The sequence below is a fragment of the Rattus norvegicus genome, chromosome 2 (genome assembly GCF_021556685.1).
Source record: "Rattus norvegicus strain SHRSP/BbbUtx chromosome 2, alternate assembly SHRSP_T2T, whole genome shotgun sequence".
NCBI lineage: Eukaryota > Metazoa > Chordata > Mammalia > Rodentia > Muridae > Rattus > Rattus norvegicus.
Window position 1 is genome coordinate 248435778 of NC_141535.1, and position 16522 is coordinate 248452299.

The 16522-nt window shown below is 40.6% G+C and overlaps 1 protein-coding gene across 2 annotated transcripts in view; it reads left to right on the plus strand.

Moving 5' to 3' along the window:
• The window catches only part of Negr1 (neuronal growth regulator 1), a 736493-nt gene that overhangs the window by 584898 nt on the left and 135073 nt on the right, over positions 1-16522 (plus strand). The window contains exon 7 of one of the 2 annotated variants that reach the window (XM_087631810.1): positions 6895-7035. Coding sequence (XP_087487936.1) covers positions 6895-6962 — 68 coding nt within the window. The 3' untranslated portion in view covers positions 6963-7035. 2 annotated transcript variants of the gene reach the window in all.

A 16522-nucleotide genomic window follows, 5' to 3' on the forward strand; every position in this document is an offset into this window, starting at 1 on the left:
GTTTTGTAACTGTGGGCCTCCATTATTAGCCTCAGAGATGCCAGGCAATGCCCCAGTCATTAGAAATGACATTACTATTACTTTATTCTGGGTCAGATTCTATTCTAATTTCTTATGGGAATTTGTCTATTTAATCCTCACACAAGTCCATGATGGGGTTCTCCAATCCCCTCTTTGCAGATAAGAAAACTTGGAGTGTGTTCAGTGGCAAAGGTCATCAGGTTAAGCCAGTGGTGAAGCTGAAGCTTCAGTCCTTGCTGTGGCTCTTGTGCTTAAGCTCTGAGCCACTCCACTTCTCTACCTAAATCTAAGAGCACAAGCCACACACAGAATGAGAGATGATCATGGTCACTTGAAACATAGTTTAAAAATAATTTCTATGTATAACTGTTCACTTCATAGGATTGTCCTTAGCCTTTAGGATGAATCCTGGGACCATTTCAGTCTACTACTAGCTTTCACAATCCCTTTTTCTAGATCACCAGAGAGATATAAGGCAATCTGTATGTTCAGAGAAAGCCATAAATGAAATTATGTTAAAAAAAAAAAAAGAAGGCAGTGCAGTTGGTTATGGACATGTGTGAGGGAAAGGGAGTTGAGGGAAGGGGATGGAGGAGAGAACATGTATGTATGATAGAAGAGGAAGAAAAGGGAGAAAGTGTGTGTGTGTGTGTGTGTGTGTGTGTGTGTGTGTGTGTGTGTTACATCATAGGAGAAAAACAGATCTTGCTTAAATCTACATTTTAGTACACTTCACCTATGTGTTGCTATATGTAAGTTACATTTGTTTCACTCAAATCCTGAATTAATTCATTTGTAAATTGAGGGCAATAGTGAATTCTCCCAATAGGAATTTAGATGATGCCTTTAATGCACCCGTCCCTTTGTCTGAAGGTATTCACTAAATGTAGTCATTGTTACTATAACATCACATATACCAGCTCTTTGTTCAATGCGTCGGGAGGAACATTGTGGCTATACTGGGGATAAAGGACTTAATCTGATGACTGTCTATCCACTGCTGACCTGAGAACTTCTCTGGTAAACAATCCACTTGTGGAAAAGGTGGAGGAAAACAGGCTTGAGATAATCTCCTAAACCTAACTCATGCCTCATGTCTCTCTTAATACACTGACCAGGATTTGTGGATGTTAATTCCACATTAAATGTACTGCCCACAGCATAAGAGTTCAGGCATCTGGGATCTTTAAAGTACAAAGATGGAAAAAATATGTAGATCCATGTGTCCCTTATGTCTGACTCAGTAGTGGTGCTCATTTGTCAAGTATAGGGTTGATGGTCTGCAATGTTCAAAGCCATAGGCCTCATGTTGGAAGAACCAGGATAAGTAGATCAATAATTTCCCCTCAAGGAGTTCAGACAATGGAGAGAAGAGAATTAGAAGCATAAGTGACTCCAGTGCAAAATAGTCAATGATGCTGCTCTGGGGCAGTGAAGGGGCTCTAGATCAAGTCACATGGGCTTTGAAGGGACCACTCACCAAGAGAAGCTGAAATTAGTATTTGAATTTTAAACAACCAACGTGTAGCTCAAAACATCATCTGAGTCATCATTTTCTCATTCTCTAAGGAAGAATTTTTAAAAATGCACTCAACAATAATCATAAGCGTAGAATAAATGACCAAAATGACAGCATCCCAGAGCCAGGGGCCAGACAGACAGGAGTCTCTGCTCCCAGAGCCAGGGGCCAGACAGACAGGAGTCTCTGCTCCCAGAGCCAGGGGCCAGACAGGAGTCTCTGCTCCCAGAGCCAGGGGCCAGACAGACAGGAGTCTCTGCTCCCAGAGCTAGGGGCATAATTGGGTCAGTCTTGAGTAATGAACAATGATGACTAAAGAGAGAGATATGTAGAACAGCTTATGTGATGACAGGGAAGAATGAACAACCGGACAAGAAGAGGTGCTTGTCCCTTTCTGAGGTTACAATAAAGGGAGAAGTGAAACTGCAAAGGCTGGACAGATTGACAAGTATCAGGACAGGCCTGAACATATGTTTTAACTTTAGGCTTAGAGTCATTGAATGATTTTTAACAAAGAAATTGTATGAGCTGATCTGGATTCTGAAAGACTTTGTTAGACTGTGTGGGTTCTAAACCCCCACACAAACTTTAAATAACATGGGCAAATAAAAATGGTGCAAAACCAGTAGCTGAGGTGAGAACTGAGAGACAAGGAGGAGGTGTAAGGCGGTGGCCAAATCTGCAGAGAATAGGAAGGCGTAGGAAGCAGGACTCAGCTGACGCCTCATGGCTACTGTGAGTGACATTAACCAGAATCAGAACATGTTCAGCACTTTTAGCATCTGGAAAAGACAAGTTCGTTCTCAGGCATTTTTAGTTTCAGACAATGTCCAGTAGGCAGTTGGATATAGAATTTAGGAAGGAGATGACCTGGGAGTTTCAGGACAGGATGTAGATTCAGTGATGAGAACAGGTCATATTTCTCTTACAGATAGGAAAAGTGAAGTACATGAAGGATATATATATATATATATTCTCCAAGCAACATCTCCATGAAGGGCAAACAGCAGGGAAAGCACCACACAGACAAGAATGGTAGCCAGGGGCTGTTGAGTCCTCTGCTACCTCAGACCAGCTGGTGATGAGTCACTGTTGTTAGAAATCTATGGTGGTTGGTGATTTCTCTAGAGCAGTTTCTGTGGAAACCTGTAAGAAGATGTCACATTCTATACAATGAGGTTAAGTAGAGACTGGGTTGAGCTATGGGTAAAAACCCCACTTTCTAGAGGTTAGGCTGTATAAGGGAGCATCAGAGCCTCGTCCTTGATACTTCCAGTGTCCGGTCTCATTTGGCTATTTTTCTGACTAATAGGCTATTGGTGTTTGCCTGTTAGTCACTCCCTGACCTGCTTAGTCTCTTGAGTTTCCTAGCCAGGGATCAGTGCTGTGACCCTGCCCCCATGTACTTGGGCCTCGCTTCTTCCTCCTGTTTGAGTTCTGAAAGGAACATTTTCTCTTAAGGTTTTAGGTTGCCATTGTAAAAGAAACTATAGTTTTAAGCAGAGATTTTAGCAATTTTTGTCAATAAAACTATTTTAAATTGCTGTCAAGGGTTCCCTGTCAAGGGAGAGGAAAAAATATTAGAGAAAAAGGCACACACACATGAGAAAAAGAGGAGAGAAGGAGAGAGAGAGAGAGAGAGAGAGAGAGAGAGAGAGAGAGAGAGAGAGAGAGAGAGAAGAGCTTCAGTCTTGTATAGCTCAGGCATTCCTTAATTTAATTCATAAGGAATAATAGTTAACAGCTATCCATAATAAAATCCTTATTAAGTACAAAATTACATATGTTAGTGTTTCCCCTATGATACACACAACACAAGAATTACTCTGTGTATGTTCCTTAAAGGAATGAAACTCAGTAATCTCACCATGCCATCTATGAGTCCCGTTACTCAAGTGCTCACTGTCATGTGAGAAGGAATTCCATCTCCATCTGCTGTCTTTGAGAGCAGCACATTCCAAAATACATAAACTGACTTCAGTGTAAGAGTTCAACATTTGTAGAGAAGCTGAGGAATGAATTGTCTGGAACAGAGACAAATGTGCTCATAGTGCACACACAGTTTTATGGAAATGAGACTTTCTCCAGAGGACCAGTGTGTGTGCACATGAGTGGAGCAAGTCCAGCCTGAGTAGTAACAAGGAAACCGTTAACATACACAGACTACTTACGGTCATTGCTATGGTATGTGGATACCCAACCTCCCTGTAAATGTGTTCCCAAGTATGTGTGGAGACTTTGCTAAAGAATAATCCTGGCAATGTCGTGGGGTCTTCTTGCCTGTGTGTCTACATCTGTTCAAGGACACATAGTATCCTCTTCAGAAACATGGTACATTAAAACATGGTACTTCAAAGGATTCCACAAAATTTGTGCCTGCCTTGACTTCTCTTCTCTGTTAGAGACCATAATGAATTTCCAATATTAAATGCTTTCACAAACATTACTTCTTTCCTCTCTAGAACACTTTGACATTACTTTATAAGAGCATATAGAATTTTATGGGAAATGTCTTCAGTTGAAATAAACTCAGTTGTACAAAGGTGAAAGGTGACAGGTTGTGACAGCTATGTCTAGACCAGAGCTGCTGGTAGCTGCTTTTTTGTGGCTAGTTTGCCATATTCAGATTATGCTTTACTGGAAAGTAATACTTCAGCTCTCTACTTGCTTAAAATGTCTTCAAATACCAGTGAGCTGCTTTGGGCGCTCATCACTCTATCCTGGTACAGGCGGGTGATCCTATGTGGAAGGCAATGATGATATTCCAAGTTTAAACGTTTTATGTTCTAGAAACCAATCTTTGCCTCTACAACTTAAAGGGGGTAGGATTTCATTATGGCTGAAAGACATGGTTATTAGTTTAGCCTTGGCAACTCCTAAGGACACACAGTGATGTGCGAACCCAAGGGCTTTGTCCTTGCAGCTTTGAGATGTTAATAGGAAGGCTTGCCTATGTGCTCTTACGACAGATGTTGACAAGAATTAGTTTGTAGCTTGGACAAAGACTTTGCTATAGCTAACATGGTCCTACGTAATGACATACTATCTGGATCTATTCAGACAAGATCAGCGCACAGTGAAAGCACATACATGTGTGGGAACTGAGCAAAAAAAAACCAAGAAGACCTTTCCTCCCCAGCTGATGCCTAGAGCTTGAGTTCACAAGCAGATGGATAAAGAGCCGTTCCAAACCACATGAAAAAGAGCCTCACACGCAGTAAAAGGGTCTGCCAGAGCCTGAAGTGCTCCAGGCCACCATGAAAAACAAGCACAGAACTTAGCCTTTGTATCTGTGGTAGGACTGTATCACTGCAGGCAGGGAGGGTCAGACATGATAGATTCTATTTTGAGAAGCAACAGAATCCCTCTTTTCCCCAAATGAAGCCTTCTGCAAACTCTTGCTGCATCCAATAATACATAACTTAACAGGGGATGATGAATTCTGCAAAATACATCATGGGGGCTAACATCATGATTTACCAATACCACAGGCTGTTTTCACACAAACCTGTATTGTAAAAGCTATCACACACCTAGGCTTAGGTTGTACATGTGTGGTAGAGCATGTTGTTCCTGTGGCTATGATAAACAAAGCATGATGTTAAATCAAGCACAGGAAAAATGGAGAAATAGTACTGCCTTCAAGGTAAGAGTGGATGGAAGCAGCGGAGAAGTCAAAGACAACACAAGAAGACCTACAGAGTCAACTAACACAGCCCCATGAGGGTTCACAAAGACTCAACTACCAACCTAAGAGCATGCAAGGGCTGGACATAGCCCCCCTACACATTTGTAGCCAATGTGTAGCTTAGTCTTCATGTGTTTCCCTATAAATTGTAGTGGGACTTTGACTCTATTGCCTGCCTTTGTCAGGCTTCAGTGTGAGAGTCCTGCTATGACTTGATGGGCGCTGGGGTTGGTGCCCATGAAGACTCCCCTACTCTGACTAGAAGGGGGATATTTGGGGGAAGGAGTTTGTGAGAGTAGGGCTGGGAAGAGAGTGTGGCTGCAATTGGGATGCAAAGTGAATTAATTAATTAATTAATGAAGAAAATGAAGATACAGAGTAATTGTGGTGTGTGTGTGTGTGTGTGTGTGTGTGTGTGTGTGTGTGTGTGATTACTGCCTGGTTAATACTACAGAGTATTTTATCTGAATGTCAGTTTTTTCTTAAGTAGAGGGATACAAAGCATAGAAGGAGTCTGGAGAGGCTTAGTGGTGAGAAACATTGTCTGTCTGCTCTTAGAGGATTAAGATTAGATTACCAGTACACATGGTAAATCACAATCTCAGTACTCCAGTCCCAGGGTATCCAACACTGGCCTCTGTGAGCACTGCCTACACATGGTACACAGAATACATACAGGCAAAATACAAGTACACATAACATTTTTGAATGGGAGAGCACACACACACACACACACATCATATACATGCACAAAAATAAAAGATAAAAATGAATAGAACATGCATGATAGCTCACACACTGCCCATCACATGAAATATCCACCTCCTTTTCTATCTTGTTATAAATTATACAAATATGGAAGGAAAAACATAAAAAGACTCTGCATAACTGAATGGCTGTAACTTTGTTTCTCTGGGTAGCCAAGCAAACAAGCTGTTTCTTTGCTTCATTTTTTAATGCATCAATGCATATCATTATGATACCCTCCTTATTAGAAATATTAATTAAATCAGCCATGCACATAAGCATTCACTTGTAATGAGAGGAGGGTGTGGGCAGGTTGATTAGACAGGCTGTAAGAGATTAATTACTCTACAGTTGTCTTTCTCCCGGGTTAAGAGGCAGTTTGACAAGTGCATTTCAATCTGTTCTAAAAAGCACATGCTACCCAGAGATGACCAAGGGTCAGGAGAAGAAGGGAGAAGGAACTTTGACATTTACCACTGCCATTGATGAGCCTTGAGAGGCCACAAGACTATGGAAATAAAAGACCATAAAAAATGAAAACTTATGCACACTACATACCAGACTCCAGAGGTCCGTTATTGAGATCATGGAGATTCTACACTGAATTAAGGTATCATTACGCCTCAGTGGTCCCAGTCTCCTCATCCACACAGTGAGAAGACTAGAAGAATCTACACATCCATCAGTTGTAAGGCTCTAAGGTCCTAAGCACACTCTATGTCTTGGAGAGAGAGTAGAAAGTATTGCTTGTTTTAAAGATGTAGTCCTACTAACATTTTCTCTCCTATCCTTATCAGTGAGCTCAAAATTATTTTTATTGACTGAAGGCATTTTACATTTGGATGTGTGAGATTTTGTGCTGAGTTTCAGGATCCTTGGAGCAGCTTCAGCACTGGCCCCACTACTTCCTCCTCTCCAGAGAGTTCTGCTCCCTGGAAAGTTTTCTTCATATCGAGAGTTTCCTTTCTGCTGACCCAAAGCCTCTGAAAGGACCCTGTGGTCTTCTGTGCTGTCCTACACAACTCTGATCCTGCAATAAGTGAGGCCCAAATGCATCCAGTGAACACGAGGACTGGAGCCGTGAGTCTTCCATGAGCTCATGGTCAGTACATGACCTGACCCTTACTGTGGCCAAATATTTCCAGGTCTTCTTCTGGAGGATTCTGCCATGTTCTTGTTGTTGTTATTTCTGAGAGATCTCTGAGTTCCCCATCTACTATGTGCCACATTGCCTACAACTCTGACCATATCTGAGGCGTGATCAAATGACTATGGCAGCAGGCAACAGACAAGCACCTAGCCCACCAGGGCCTCTGTGCTTTCATTTCTTTCTCTGAGAAATGGAATTGTGACCCCTCATTAAGAGATCCCGGCACATAAGTAAACAAAAGCATTGTGTGGCTATAACCAAACTCCCACTTTGCTTAGAATAACACATAATTATTAGACATTCCTCAAAAAGACAGAGGGAAGTGAGATTGGATTAAGGTTTTTATTTTCTTTAGACCATTGTAATTTCCAGATAAAGAAAAGAAGGGAGAACTATGTCAGGGATGGTACCTCCACAGGACATACTTTCTACAAAGCACTGAGAACTCACTTGTAATACCTACAGGGATAGGGTGATAGCTGAAGCCCCCTGCTCCTCAGAGAATCTATCCAGCCTAGGTGGAGTTTCCTTATCCAAAAGTGTGCAACTCGGATTTCTCTACAGACACACAGATTAGCTATCTATCCACATGTACTTCAGTGAGATATGATACATCAAACAAGAAATGTTATTTTATCTTTGCTATGGCCATCATTTATATAGCTTGCATTTTTTTTCCAATTTTGTTCAACAGTTTTAAGACAAAGAAGCAACCAAGTTCCAGGCTCAGAGACATGGATTTATATCACGTCATACTCTTCCTTCCTTTGATTTTGTTAAAGACTTAATCCAATTAGCACACATGTGGAACTGCCTAATTAGTGAGGCAGATGAGCTCTCTGCCAGAGCCAGGCAGGTCGCTGTCAGACACTTCGAAGGAATTACAGTTTTCTGAAACTTTTTAAAGAAAAAACTAACAGCCTATTTCTCAGAAACTGGCAGGAATGTGGTCTGTGCTTCAGGAATCAGCAGTAACAACTCCAGTGACATTTGTGTTTTCTCTAAGACTCGAGATCCTGTAGAAGTGTTGCAGTGTGTGGATGGATGTGTGTTGTGCAATGTACAAAAGCTACTGCCACGGGTTGAAGAGATGCTCAGCTGTTGTCAGGAGTGTTGCTGGTTATACAGAGGACTTTGATTCCCAGCATCAGCGTGGTACAGCTCACAGCAACCTGCAGCTCCAGCTCCATAGGGTCCACTGCCCTCTTTTGGCCTCCACAGGCACCTCCAGACATGTGAGCAGACCACACACACATATAAACAACAAACAAACAAACAACAACAGCAAAAAAAAAGCAGACTAATGCTAATCTGTGCTCACATTCAGTGATGCTGTATGAGTCAACATAAATTTTGCTTGCCCCAATTTTTAGGAGACATGAACAACAGTTTACATACTTCACTTACCTGAAAAAGAAAACGAATTGAATAGGGGTTATTTCACTCCAATCAGCAGGACATCCGATAGTCCTCCTCTCTGACACTTAGGCAGAACCACCTGCCAGCTACACCTGAAGAAACAGGATCGCTTTGCCCAAATCAACGTGCACAGTGTGTGTTACCCTAAGGAGACTTCCCCAAAACTTTCTCTTCTTTTCACTCTGTTCCTTCTGATACCTTTAGTAAAACCTCCATCTCTTTTGTTTCTGTTTGTTTGTTTGTTCATTTTGGTACTTCTTGGATCTTTCCCGGTGTTTGGCTTTTTCTCATTTTCCCTCAATTGCAAGACTCAATCAACTCCACAGAAGACAGCTGCCTCTGTAACCAGCAGTATAGATTTGGGGCAGAACCAAACAGCCTCAGAATAGGCAAGCTCAAAATTGCTTTTGAAAGCTTCATCATTGAAAATGTAATTAAACTTGACTTACCCCAAATTGATTTAAGTTACAGCCCAAGGGCCAACCTTTGACCAGGGAGTTTCACACCTGCATTGATCCCCATGTGCAATTGAATTACCCAGGCAACCCATGCATTTTCACAGGGTAAGCCCTGGAGTGCAAATGGCCAATTTGAGAAGTGACTAGGTTTTATTTCAAATGTGTTAGAAGGCTTTCTCATAAGTTCATAGCAGGGAAATCAGGCTTACTTTCAGAAATATTCTCTTAGTCACAGAATTGATTGCCCAAAGGTTATTTTGTTTGCCATATTTTTTAAAGTTAGTCTTTATTGAATAAAACTTACCTTTACCTAAGAATCTTTTCTGACTTTAAGATGACTTCTAGTCCTTCTAAGTGTGCACCAAAATCTAGGAGGAAGAAGATTTGTGGGAAAATAAGACAGTGTGGCTATTACCCAAGTAGAGGTGCTATAGCACATTGTAGACTGAAGGTTAAGAAGCAGAATTCAATTGGTTTTCCTATGATAGAAGCAAGATAATCTCACATGAGTTTCTAGAGAATTGTATTCCATGGCAACACTCCACTTACTTCCTTCCCAAAGTGTTCGATAAGATGGTCCCGATGAACATTCACTTACACTTTTTGAAAGAACAAGCTTGTATTCTGCATTTCAATGTCTCAGGGCTGTTTCCTCTGTTTTGTGTGTAGTTGCATGTGACTACCCTCCTCATACTAATTACATTTTCATGTAAATCATCTTTACATAGTCATTGCGTGTACTTGAAATTGGGAAATAGACTCAGTGGTGGTATATCTTGCCAAAATTCCCCCATACTTTATTTCAGCCTTCTGAAATAATATTTTATATATCCAGTGATCTGTTTGAAGATATTTCATCAAAAATAATATATCAGCATTCAAAGCTGTAATAAGATACACAATTCTCTCTATTGAAAATGCCCCATAGCCAATGATTTCCCCGAAAACACTGGCCCATGAATACACATCTACGAACAGCTGAGGGTCTCAGTATCACCACAGGGTAACATGTGAAACTCTAATCCTACCATAAGAGAGACCCTAACATAAATGTGGGCTGGCAATTTTGTACAAAATAGCGAATCAGAATGAGTAAGTATATGTTCCTTGCTGACTGAAGGGATGGTTTTATAACAATTCTCCTAGGCCTGATTTGTACTTCCCAAGATGATAGCTACAGAGTCAATACAGTTCTTAACATTACATTTATTTATTTATTTATTTATTTATTTATTTATTTATTTTGTGTGCGTAAGGATGTGAAGGGTACGCATAGCATACCATGAACGAGTTCAGAGGATAACCTGCAGGATAACCTGCAGCAGTGATACTCTTTCCTTACCCCATTCAAATCTAAGGCCCTCAGACTTGGTAACATCTTTATCCAAAGGACCATCTTGCTACCATTCTCCCTTAAATTGTATAGGAAGTAGATTGTGTGTGCAGGTGACTCAATATCCATACACTGTGAGATCCCCCTGGAACTATATTACAGATAACACAAGTGCTCGGAACAAAAGTAGAATGTTCTGCAAGAGCAATGTGTACTCTTACTCCCTGAGCCGTATCTCAAGCCACAGTATCCCGCCCTTAATATAAACACTTTTTTAAAAACCCTCATTGGAAGCAATTACTACTTTCTCTAGAACAAATAAATGTACCTGCTCTGCCTGGTCCCCGGCCGTTAGGTCAATGCTGCAGAGTACAGAACTGGGAGGCATGTGTTCTATCACAGCATTCCATATTCAAGTATAAGTCTCTGCATAACACTGTCTACTTCAGTGACTGTCAGGGAAATCATAGGCATGTTGAGATGCATCAGTGGGGTTGACATGCAAATATGAGGACCCAAACTCAGAGACCTCCTAGTTGTGTAAAAAGCCATGTCCCTATAACCCCAACCCTGCAGGGGTACAGAGACAGGAGGATTTTTTCCAACTTGTTGGGTTTCAGTGCTGGTCCAGGTTCAGTGAAAGACCATGACTCATTGGAGTAAAGCAGAACCATAGGACATCCTACAATGGTCCCCACACACGCACCTGTAGGTATACATAATACACACACACACACACACACACACACACACACACACACAAGTTTCCACTATACAAACTGTATTATTCTGGCAAGTTGTATACACTTTCATATTTTTGACTTCCCATCTATAAAATGGACTTCATTAAAGACCATGTGGAATTGGAAAAATACCATAATATCTATAGAAAATGGCTGTCATATAGTAGGGATTTATTCACAAGTAGCCTTTCCCCTCCTCTCACTACTTCAGACCCTCACCTGTCAGGATTCACTGCTCCTGTGGCTCTATTCTGAGCTTGTGATGTTTTAATTGCGATTGTGATGATGTGATTTAGCATATCCAATCCCCATGGCAACTCTGATGCTGTAAATTGGGGCTGCTACCACATGTAGTCCAGTTGCTACTGTATTCATGAAGAATTTTCCTTCCTAGTGATTGACACTGTCTCTGACCTTCACCCCACACCAGGCTTCAAGCAGCTTCTACCTACTGTTTTCTTTTGCAAACTTGAGCTTTCAACATCTTGAGCTGACAAATATCATGTACGCTTATAGGATACCATGAAATATTTTGATACATGTACAATGTTTCAGTTGGATTAAGCCTATTTGTCACCCCAGTCACACATTGTCACCATAAAGGAAAGAAGGAGCTGCTTTGCCCTAATGTCCTGTAATAGGCATTGTCACCGTGGTCTTACTGTAACTTAGACCCCCTGATGGAATTCTGTGCCACCCTCCTGCAGGTCCCTACTCCCAACTACGTTTCATGATGACCTGCATGCGTGTGGGCACAGATCAGAGATCCTGCCTCTTACACGGTGAGGTAGTACTCTGTGGTGTGTATGAAACACATATATCAGTTACTGGACATTTTTACACTCTCTCTCTCTCTCTCTCTCTCTCTCTCTCTCTCTCTCTCTCTCTCTTGCTGTAAGGGATAAGATAAAGCAGCTATCAGTAAGTGTGCCTCTTGTCCACTTAGAATGTACACTTAGGGATAGTATGACTGTTACACCTCTCTCTCTCTCTCTCTCTCTCTCTCTCTCTCTGTCTCTCTGTCTCTCTGTCTCCAGTCCCTCCCTCCCTCTTTCATTCCCTCCCTCCCTCTCTCTTCTCCCCTCCCATGTTTCTATGTATGAAATCTATGGCCCAACACATTTCCAAAGAAACTGCTACAAAGTTACTGCTAGTCTTTTCATAGTAATCCTACTAAGTTATATTTCTACTGTGTGTGAGGGCTTCTCTGCACATCCTTCTCTAGATGCACCACCCTCACTTTGATAATATCTGTTCTTACTGAGGGGGCTTATACACGTTTTGATTTTCATTTTCCTGGTGGTTAGTGATGTTGAATATTTTCCAATGTTCCTGTTGGTCATTTAGATGTCTTTTTTTCCCAAAATAATGTATATCACCATTTCTTTTTCTTTCTGCTTACCAAGTTTTGGCAGTTCTTTATACACTGTGAGTTTTGACCTCTTGTTAGAAATGTAGTTGGCAAACATGTTCTCCTACTCTCTACTCTGTGAGTTTTCTCTTCAATCTGTTGTTTCTTTTCCAGTTCCTTATATAGTCTAACTACTAACCTTTTGTTACAAATGTATCCAGTTCTTTACATATTCTAGCTACTAACCTTTTGCTACAGACGTAGGTTGCAAACATTCATTTGTGGGTTGTTTCTGCACTCTGTTTGTTGTTTCCTTTGCTTACCTACAGTCTTAGTTTCACAAAGCCCCATCTCTCTATTTTTCCTCTCTTTCCTGTGCTTTCAGGGTCCTGTCCAGAAATAGCCTTCCACATTCCAGTATCATTGTGAGTTTCTGCTATATGACTAAATAACAGAAACCCCATGAGGCTAGAGCACAGCAGGGTTTTCACCAAATGTACACTAGCCACAGCCCCAGGAGGGAGGACAGCAGTGAATGACCTTAGGAGGCAATGATACTTTTAACAACATCATAAAAATGTTCACATCCCAAACATCTATTCATACACTATCAAGAGCTTTCAAACTGTGAGTGGCCATAGAGCAAAATATAATTGCTAGAATATTCTAATACTTTAGTTCCTAAGATATCTCCTGCTGTGACACTCCCAGGCAATGTATCCTTGTCTGCAGTTCTCTCCCACCCCAGCAATTCTCCTCAGGTATGCTTCACAGTGGCTTCCCAGTGGTCTAGAGGCGTGTGTCCCTGCGTTGTTTATTACGTAAAGTAGCCCAGTCATTTCGCTTTTTTTGTGAAATTAATTATATTACTCTTATGCTGATCAAAGAGTGATTTAATTAATGCTACATTACTTAATGAGCTATGTAAACTTTCACTAATGTATACTTCTTCACCTTTTTGTAGTCTACTATTAATCTACTCACTAATTTGACTTTAAATGTTAAAGGCAGTCTTTCTTGCTTTCGGGCTATATAGGATGTTGTGAGAAGCCCTCCAAAGACACTTTAGCACCAACGTCTTCATGTTTGAGTGACGTAATAAAATTAAATACTTTTGACTCTGAGTAAATCAAGGGAGAACTTCAATATGTAGATTTATAACACCTTATCTTATGATTAAAGAATACTCTGATTCATAATGACAAGAATATAGCTGATTAATAATGTTATTTATGTCTCTCAGAAAATAGCCCATGAAGATAATTTATCATTTGACTACAGTTTATTGTAGCTAAGAAACTTTCTGGCAAAGAGTATACTGCCACCAGACGGAGACCAAGAGAGGCTTTTAAGCTATCTAAAAGCTGTTTGCTGTGTTGTTTCTTTTGCTTTGCTTTGTTAGTAACAGCTGCCTGTATGGACACTCAGAGGTTGGAAACGTGGGAAACTGCGCTGGGTGGGGTGGTACATATTCAAACTTGTCATCTCAGCTCAATTAGTTGATGAGGCAACACAGAGGGAATTACGGTATAGCCTGGACTCAGATAACCATGGCTTCTAGAGTTCAAAAAGTGCACATTCAAATGGGACACAAAGAGCTCCAAGGAAGCACTGAGTCAGCATCACAGCCCTCGCAACTTAACAACAGCTGAATTCAATATAAGATAAGCTTCGTTTCCGGTCTATGTTGCTGTTATCAGTATTGTTTATACATGAGAATACAATAGAGCAACAAGCTTAGATCTTATCAGCCCGAAAGTGGACGGGTTACTGCACAGAAGAAAATAGCATCACATCACATACATGGGTGTGCATGTATGATTGTAAGAGTGCACTGAAGAATTAAAGGCCCCCAAATTGATGGCAGTTCTTTATGCCTAGCACTGCACATGCTGGTTATACCTCTTCTCACAGCACAGGTGCCCCCAACATGCTAATGAATGACACTCCACAAGCGCCAGGTTAAATACTAAGTCCTAGCACAGTTATCTGCTCTGAGAAGGTTGTACCTGTTCCGCGGGCTTCTTCATAGGTGATCCTGTACAGTTTTAAAATTCTAACATTTGTCTTCTTTAAAATGACTTTTAGACACTCAATGTCTAAACCAAAGGTCTAGGAATAAAGGCAAATTATTATGGATATTCTATTTTACCACTAAATTCTATTAAAGCAAAGTGCTTTCAGACCCTTTGCTTCAAGGGCAGGGATTTTCCAAGACCTAATTCATCATTTTTATTCATTAATACTAAAATCCTGTGAGACTAGAGAGAACTGACACAAAAAAACGTTTAAATTGGGTGAGGAATATTTTAGGCTACTTTTCTAAAACACTGGTATTTTTTGAATTAGGGAGAGTCACAAGCCACAAAATGCAAAATTAATAATGATCTAAGAAGACAGTTCTGTGTCCCTCAGGCATGGAAGTCTACATTTGATAAGAAAATGCCTGAAAAACACCACAGTACACGTTCAGAAGTACCCTAGTCTGTGGTTCTGTTCCACTAGCAAGGATCCCTTCCCAAGGTCACACCAAGGTTGAAGATGGCCATAACAGTCTGGGCGTTGTCTCTATGCTTCTCCCTAAAGAGGGAAGAAGGAATGACTCTTTCCCCCTACTCTGGCAAACACTTCTTAAAGCCTGTGCATTCCAATTAGCACTGCTTTGTCTCTGGTCTTCGATGGCACAGCCTCACTTAGCTGCAGAGAAACAACTGATGCCTTCTTCCATCACTTCTACTAAGGTCTAGGGCCATCATGAATCAAACTAGAAACTACTGGAAGAAACATGCTCAAGAGATCTGGGGACCAAGGCCCATGTGACTGATGAGTTGGGACTTGAGGTTGACACTCATCTAAGAGGTGGAATAAGAACACGTATGTAAGTAATACTCTGGGATTATATACAGTTTGAAATGAGTGAGTTATTTCTTTCAGTATTTTTCCATCCTAGAAATTGCTTTTCAGACCAGGAGTGACTATCGGTGACTAAGATATCAGAAAACAAGCCATGGGAAAAGGAGGTGGGGAGGGGTCATTTTGGTCTTCTCTGTGCCCTCAAAGATCACAGGCTTGTACTAAAAATATATTGGTGATATTTTATGCTCAAGTCTATGTGTTACAAGTACTTCTTTTTTGTTTCAATAGAGACAAAATAACTGGCTTTTTGACTTTGCGGGATAAAAATTACCAGAATCCCCATCATTATAGACCATAGACCAGTGGCTTCTTGCTTAACAGAAAACATCTCTGAAGTGCAGCCAGAGCTTCACCCTTGACACATAAAGTGGTGTGGCTCAAGCAATATACCAGCCTTTTAAATTCTGTTCTTTCTCCTTCAAAATTATCACATCATTGGATTAATCTCATAAAGATTTTATGTTAAATAGTGGACATAGTTCATCTTCCAAGCATGCCTGCAGTACACAATTCTGCAAATATCAAGATCTAAAAATTGTCCAAATTGAATTAGCCCTAGAGATAATCAAAATGGTTCTGAATTCTACATCCAGAGAGAAAGTATCCCCACTGAATAAGGCATCACACATACAAAGAACATATGCCTATGCTTTAATATAAAATTGTAGCAATGCAAGGAAAATAAATAATTAAAGTTTGCTATGAGATTCCCAAGTCTCATAGGCTGAGTAGACTATAAAACTTATTTTGCAACTATTTAAAAAATGTGCTGACTCTTCAAGAAGAAAAATACAACAAAGAATTTGTAAGGACAAGAATGCTGCCCATTAGATACTGTGTATAAAATGCTGCCCATAAGATACTATGTATAAAATGCTGCCCATTAGATACTGTGTATAAAATTTTCATCCTTGAGTTCACACTCTGCCTCCTCCCCTCATGCTAGATGTGAAGAAATTACCCCAGGGAGAAGACTTAACACCATTATTGTCGTAACTCTTCAATTCAGAACTCAGTTCTCCTAACACTTTGGATTTTTTATAACTGTGTTTTTAGAAAACCACAGAACTTGATGTAAGTATCTGGGGTGTCTGAATTGTTCCCCTTCTCAAACAGTGATGTCTGCTTGACACCACCCATATATACTTTAAAAAATACAAGACTCCTGGTTCAGAGA